This window comes from Procambarus clarkii, chromosome 1, assembly GCF_040958095.1.
Source record: "Procambarus clarkii isolate CNS0578487 chromosome 1, FALCON_Pclarkii_2.0, whole genome shotgun sequence".
NCBI classification, from domain to species: Eukaryota; Metazoa; Arthropoda; class Malacostraca; order Decapoda; family Cambaridae; genus Procambarus; species Procambarus clarkii.
Genome location: NC_091150.1, coordinates 16,906,822 through 16,914,772, shown reverse-complemented (window position 1 = coordinate 16,914,772; position 7,951 = coordinate 16,906,822). Strand labels below are relative to the sequence as shown.

Sequence of the window (7,951 nt, the reverse complement as noted above, 5' to 3'; positions counted from 1 at the left end):
CACAACCTGTTGGCTTCTTACAGCATCTATTACTGTTGTTTTAATAATCCGTTTTCTTTCTGATCCCTTTGTTACTTTTGCCAGGTCTTGCTTCCCATTTATCTGTTACATTCTCTGTTTTGTATAGTGTCTTGTCCTTGCCTCTGCTGCCTTCTCCTCCTCTTCTACCGACTTGATCCTAGCCAGAAGACCATGCACATGTTCCTCTCTGGTGGTTCATTTCCCTCAACTCCTCTAAATCCTTCCAGGAAGCTACTCTGAGTCCCTCAGTCTTGTCAAGGTGTTCATATAAGTCCACAATGACCTTCTCTAGTCTTCCATCTCCTTTCTGGGATCTCGTGTAGCTGTCCTGGTAATGAAGGTGCCTCTGCTTCCAGCTCTCCTGTCATCTTCTCACTATCCTTTCTCTCCTCCTCTGCAGCTCTTGTTAGCGACGCTATATACTCCTTCACAAGCGACTTGAGAATGGTCCAGGACGGACCGGAACGTCGTCGTCCCTTCACCTCCTAGTGTGTGGTCTGGTCAACATTCTTCAGCCACGTTATTGTGACTCCTCGCCTGCTCCTTCACCTCTCTTATGGTGTTGGCATTTCTGTTCCTCTTTTATTTGGGCCTCTGATGATGTTAAGATATTCCATGTAGTCGTGTTAACTGCTTTTGGACGTTCCTTTTTGCTTATTGCTTATTCTTTGTTGCTATCTCCCTTGATCCTCCTCCTCCTTATTGATCTCTTTATCAGTCATTGTTATTGTTCTGCTCTCAGGTGTTCCTTGTGTTATACTTCACTATAACATCTAACTCTCGGATACCACAGCACAGCTGACTTACAGCAACACACAGAACAAACTGTCTACCACAACACAGGTGACTTACAGCAACACACAGACCCAACTGTCAACCACAACACAGCTGACTTACAGCAACACACAGACCCAACTGTCAACCACAACACAGCTGACTTACAGCAGCACACAGACCCAACTGTCTACCACAACAGCTGACTTACAGCAACACACAGACCCAACTGTCAACCACAACACAGCCGACTTACAGCAGCACACAGACCCAACTGTCAACCACAACACAACTGACTTACAGCAGCACACAGACCCAACTGTCAACCACAACACAGCTGACTTACAGCAGCACACAGACCCAACTGTCTACCACAACACAGCTGACTTACAGCAACACACAGACCCAACTGTCAACCACAACACAGCTGACTTACAGCAGCACACAGACCCAACTGTCTACCACAGTCACTGACAGACAGTGACAGACAGCTCCTCGTTGCTCTGGTACTCACCTGGCACTCCAAGGTTGTTGTGGCGTGTTGGTCATTATTTTGGTCTACAATGTTTCCCGCTCTTCACACTCAACTTTTATTCCCCCTTTATCTGGTATATTTGTATCAGTATATGTTTGTTGTTGTAAATCTCAGTGTGGGAGGGGGGGGGATGGGACAACACAGTGATGGGACAACACTGTGATGGGACAACACTGTGATGGGACAACACTGTGATGGGACAACACAGCGATGGGTCAACACTGATGGGACAACACTGTGATGGGACAACACTGTGATGGGACAACACTGTGATGCGACAACACTGTGATGGGACAACACAGTGATGGGACAACATTGTGATGGGACAACACTGTGATGGGACAACACAGTGATGGGTCAACACTGATGGGACAACACTGTGATGGGACAACACAGTGATGGGACAACACAGTGATGGGACAACACAGTGATGGGACAACACTGTGATGGGACAACACTGTGATGGGACAACACTGATGGGACAACACTGTGATGGGACAACACTGTAATGGGACAACACTGTGATGGGACAACACTGTGATGGGACAACACTGTGATGGGACAACACAGTGATGGGTCGAAACTGATGGGACAACACTGTGATGGGACAACACAGTGATGGGTCAACACTGTGATTGAACAACACAGTGATGGTACAACACTGTGATGGGACAACACAGTGATGGGACAACACAGTGATGGGACAACACTGTGATGGGACAACACAGTGATGGGACAACACAGTGATGGGTCAACACTGTGATGGTACAACACTGTGATGGTACAATGTGATGGGACAACACAGTGATGGGAAAACACTGTGATGGGACAACACTGTGATGGGACAACACTGTGATGGGACAACACTGTGATGGGACAACACAGTGATGGGACAACACAGTGATGGGACAACACAGTGATGGGACAACACTGTGATGGGACAACACTGTGATGGGACAACACTGTGATGGGACAACACAGTGATGGGACAACACTGATGGGACATGTGATGGGACAACACTGATGGGACAACACAGTGATGGGACAACACAGTGATGGGACAACACTGTGATGGGACAATACTATATGGGCCGTATGCCAGTATATGGTAATCCCAGCAGGGACCTCACATGTAGGGACACTGGGCTGTAATTCAGTGCCTCCTGTCTATCCCCTTTCTTGTATATCGGGACTACGTTAGCTGCTTTCCAAATTTCTGGCAGTTCCCCTGTTGCCAGTGATTTGTTATACACCATGGAGAGCGGGAGGCACAGTTCTTCTGCTCCTTCCTTTAGTATCCATGGGGAGATTCCATCTGTGCCTATAGCCTTTGTCACATCCAACTCTAGTAAACACTTCCTTACTTCCCCGCTGGTAATCTCAAACTCTTCCAGTGGTTCCTGGTTAGCTATTCCCTCTCTTATCTCTGGAACTTCTCCTTGCTCTAAGGTGAAGACCTCTTGGAATTTCTTATTCAGTTCCTCACACACTTCCTTGTCGTTTGTAGTGAATCCTTCTGCCCCTATCCTTAATTTCATAACCTGTTCCTTTACTGTTGTTTTTCTCCTGATGTGGCTATGCAGCAATTTAGGCTGAGTCTTTGCCTTGCTTGCGATGTCATTTTCGTATTGTCTTTCTGCCTCTCTTCTCATCCTAACATATTCATTCCTGGCATTCTGGTATCTTTCTCTGCTCTCCAGTGTCCTGTTATTCCTATAGTTTCTCCACGCCCGTTTTCTTTGCTGCTTAGCTAGCCTACATCTCTGATTAAACCATGGGTTTCTCATCTTCATTTCACTGTTTTCCTTTTGGACTGGGACAAACTTGTTTACTGCGTCCTTGCTCTTCTGCGTGATGTAGTCCATCATGTCTTGGGCCATCTTTACCCTGAGCTCTGTTTCCCATGCTATATCTGTTAGGAATTTTCTTATCTTCTCATAGTTTCCCCTTTCAGATTGCGAGCCTTTTGTTTTCAGTATCCCTCCTCGAGTTCAATAACCCTTCTTCAATCAGGTACTCAAACGCCAGTACACTGTTGTCGCTCATTCCTACTGGGATCTCAAAACCGATTTCTCTTATGTCAGAATCGTTCAGAGTGAAGACTAGGTCGAGTCTCGCTGGTTCGTCATTTCCTCTCATCCTTGTGGGTTCTCTGATATGCTGAGTTAAAAAGTTTCTAGTCACCACCTCCAATAGTTTGGCTCTCCACGTATCCTCACCTCCTTGCGGTTCCTTGTTCTCCCAGTCAATCCTTCCGTGGTTGAAGTCCACCATGATGAGCAGGTGGGATCTATTTCTACAGGCAGCAGAGGCTGCCCTCTCAATTATAGTGTTAACTGCCATGTTATTGTTGTCATACTCTTGACTGGGTCTTGTGTCATTTGGTAGAGGGTTATATATCACAGCTACTACTACTCTTGGTCCTCCCATTGTCATGGTGCCTGTTATGTAGTCTCTGAAACCCTCACAGCCCGGGATGGCCATCTCCTTGAAACTCCATTCCTTTCTCATGAGTAGGGCCACTCCACCTCCTCCCCTACCTTCCCTCTCTTTCCTTATTACTGTGTACTCCTGGGGAAACACGGCATTCGTTATGATTCCTGAGAGTTTTGTTTCAGCGAGTCCGATTACATCTGGGTTCACTTCTTGTGCTCTTTTCCTTAGTTCACTTGCCTTGCTTGTGATCCCATCAATGTTCGAGTACATTGCCCTGAAACTGACTCTCTTCTGCTTCTCCTCTGGGGGGGACCTGTGGGGTCTGGGGTGAGCGGGAGCTGGGAGGATCTGGTACGGGGAGACTGGTGGCGGAGGAAGGGTTTGGGGGGTGGGGGAGAGTGAGAGGGGGAAGGTTGGGGGGTGTGGGAGACGGGGAGGCTTGGGAGGGCATGGTGGGAGAGGCTTGGGGGGGGGCAGAATAGGGGGGAGGGCATGGGGGGAAAGGGAAGGCTGAAGTGGGTGAGGAAGAGGGGAGTGTTTAGGAGAGTGGTGGAAAGGGGAAGGCATAGGTGGGGTGGGGGAGAGTGGGGGGCTTAGGGGGACGGGGGAGAATGGAGGGCTTGGGGGTGGGAGAGACGGGAGGGCATGTGGGAGAAGGCAGGGCTTGGGGGATGGGGGAGAAGGCAGGTCCTGGGGAGAAGGCAGGTCCTGGGGAGAGGGGTGAGTGGAAGGAGGGGTGGGTGGGGGGAGGGTGCCCTAGGTGGGTACTTAGTGGGGAGGGGGGCTGTCAGGGGATGGGGCAGGTAGGGTGTCTGTTGGGTAGAATGTGGGGGTGGTGCCCCACTCCCTGTGGCTACTGCACAGTTTGAGGAGGGTTCCCCCACTCCCATCTGGGATTGTAGGGATCGGGGGATGTGGTTCTCTGATTCCCTTCTCTCTCCCTGCGCTCCTTCCTTGCATCTGCTGCCCGCCTTCTCTCTTCCCTTGTCATATCCCTCTGCAGGAATACTTTTTTGAACTTCTGTACATTTGCTAGACCACTCTTCCTTGCTAACAGTTCCTCTTTCATGTTCTCGCTCATAAATATCACCTTTATCATTCGGTCTCTGTCCTTGTTGTACTTTCCATGCCTGAAAACCTTTACAACATTTTGGCCAGTTCCCTCCATCCTTACCTCTTTAAGGATCTCTGTAACTATGTTTTTGTTCTTGTCTCTCCGCTCCTTTGGGCTGGTCCCCGTTTGCTCCTTAATGCCTGCTACTACTACTGCTCTTTTTCTCTCTATCAGCCGACTAGTACATCTAGCTGTTTCCTGAGAAGAAGCCACTCCAATGGCAACTTCCCTTACTACAAACCTAGCTTCAAGGTTCTTTTTAAGGAACTCTGCAAGTGAGGGTTGTATTGTAAGATTCCCCTCAACAGGAAAATTACCATCACTCTGCAGGATGGGTTGCGTCTGGTACTGGGTAGGATTTTCTTTCAGGCTTTTTATTTCTTCCGTAGCTGCCTTCAGCTCATCCTGTAGGTTGGATACTGTCTCTTTCATAACCCTCAGTCCTTCCCTGAATTCACTCCACATGTGTTCGATTGCTTCCCTAAACCAAGATTCCTGTCCCTCCCCTTCCTCCCAGCTTGTTCCAGCCGTGGTTGTCCTCCTGCGTTTGTCACCCCGAGTGCGTGTCCCGGCCATGTTGTCCCTATGAGAGAGAGAGAGAGAGAGAGAGAGAGAGAGAGAGAGAGACAGAGAGAGAGAGAGAGAGAGAGAGAGAGAGAGAGAGAGAGAGAGAGAGAGAGAGAGAGAGAGAGAGATATCACTCCCCCCCCCACACACACCAGGAAGTAGCCCGAGACAGCTGACTAACTCCCAGGTACCTATTTACTGCTAGGTAACAGGGACATTCAGGGTGAAAGAAACTTTGCCCATTTGTTTCTGCCTGGTACGGGAATCGAACCCGCGCCACAGAATTACAAGTCCTGTGCGCTATCCACCAGGCTACCAGGCCCCTCCTGTGAATGTGTGTGTGTGTGGGGGGGGGGGGTGTTTGGGTGTGTACTCACCAAGTGGTACTCACCTAATTGTGCATGCGGGGGTTGAGTTTTGGCCCTTTAGTCCCGCCTCTCAACTCTCAATCAGCAGGTGTACAGGTTCCTGAGCCTATTGGGCTCTATCATATCTACATTATAAACTGTGTATGGAGTCAGCCTCCACCACATCACTGCCTAATACATTCCACCTGTCAACCACTCTGACACTAGGAAACAAGAAGAGGATAGCAAGGGATCCTAAGAGAAAATAACGGTCAGAACTTATTCCTATTACTATCTCTTTCTTATTGAGTTGTTATAAATAAGAGCTGCTTTGTACGGCCCAATAGGCCTTCTGCAGTTATCTCTGTTCTTTTTTTCCTGTTACTATTCCCTCTCCTACACCTTGGATACCTTTTGTCTTGCCCCTCACTTCTCTCTTGCCTATTTATTGCCGTCATCTCCTTCCCTCTTCACAGTCGACTTGAGAATGGTCCAGGACGGACCGAAACGTCGTCGTCCCTTCACCTTCTAGTGTGTGGTCTGGTCAACATACTTCAGCCACGTTATTGTAACTCATCGCCTGCACAAGAAATTCGGTCTTAAACTCTTAAGAACCTAATGAGGATTAAAACAGTCTAAACTGATCTCTGAAACTATTTCGGTCTTCAGCTGGACTCTGAAGAAACTCTGTCTTAAACGGGTGAAACAGCAGTAAATGAATATAAAACTAAAAGTCACTGCTAAGATGTCTATTTTCCTTAACAAATTTCTATGAAGATATTCTCTGAAAATGGTCTTTTGAAAAATTTTGGTCTTAAGCTCTTAAATAAACTTCTGTGTGTAAACTAAAGTCTTTGAAAATGTAACAAGTAATTACGAAACGCGTTCAGGCGTCGCGTCAGACTAGAAATAAAAATGAATTTTGGAGAATTGATTTTTCAATTACCATCGACAGTAAAAAGAAACATAAGAAATATTGAGAAAATTCGTGTTAAAATTATTAATCTTACTTTTTCGGTCATATTTAATAATATATATATATATATATATATATATATATATATATATATATATATATATATATATATATATATATATATATATATATATATATAAAGATTTAGATTCAGGTCTGAGCAGGAATATTTACAAATTTACTGATGATACAAAAATTATGAGTGAAATAAACACGGAAAAAGACTCTTATCACTTCAAGTCCATCTAAAGAGGTTTTGAAATGGTCAAAAGATTGGCAGATGCAGTTTAATGCTGATAAATGTAAAGTTTTGAGGCTAGATAATAATGGTAGAGTTACAAGATACGAGCTGGATGGTGCTGAGATTACGACGTTGGATTGTGAAAGGGATCTGGGAGTTATGATTAGTAAGAGTTTAAAAGCAAAGAGTGGTGGTCCTTACAGTGAGAGCAATAGGAATACCGGGTTAAGTGGGGCGTTGGTTTTTGTATATAAAAGTGTAAATCAAGTAAAATCAAGCCCAGGCGCTTCCGGGGCTTAGCGTCCCCGCGGCCCGGTCCTCGACCAGGCCTCCTGGTTGCTGGACTGATCAACCAGGCTGTGGGACGCGGCTGCTCGCAGCCTAACGTATGAGTCACAGGCTGGTTGACCTTGCATCGCTGCTATTTCTCATTTTTATCTCTGATATAAACACCAATACACGTCACAGCTTCGTGTCATCCTCTGCTGATGATACAAAAATCAGCATGAAAATTGCCGCTGTAGAAGACACTGAACAACTACGGGCTGATATAAATAAAGTCTTCAATTGGGCAACTGAAAATAACATGATGTTTAACGGTGACAAGTTCCAGGTACTGAGGTGTCCTGGAAACGAAACACAGGGTACAGGACACAGGGTACAGGACACAGGGTACAGGACACAGGATACAGGACACACTCAGACACAATCATAGAAGGAAAGCAACATGTAAAAGATCTGGGAATTATGATGTCTGACGACCTGACATTTAGTGAACATAACCGAGCAAATATAGCGGCGGCGGCGGCCAGGATAATGATAGGATGGATTATGAGAACGTTCACATCCAGAGATCCCACAGCAATGTTAATACTATTTACATCACTGGTGTTGTCCCGTCTCGAGTACTGCTCGGTACTCACTTCCACCTTCAGAGCAG

The 7,951-nt window shown here is 46.6% G+C and overlaps 1 protein-coding gene across 1 annotated transcript in view; it reads right to left on the bottom strand.

The window, feature by feature from the left end:
• The window catches only part of LOC123758774 (plectin-like), a 39,782-nt gene extending 36,572 nt beyond the window's left edge, over positions 1–3,210 (bottom strand). Inside the window, exon 1 of the mRNA XM_069320298.1 lies at positions 3,163–3,210. Coding sequence (XP_069176399.1) covers positions 3,163–3,210 — 48 coding nt within the window. The remainder of the gene's footprint in view (positions 1–3,162) is intronic.
• Between the last annotated feature and the right edge of the window lie 4,741 nt (positions 3,211–7,951).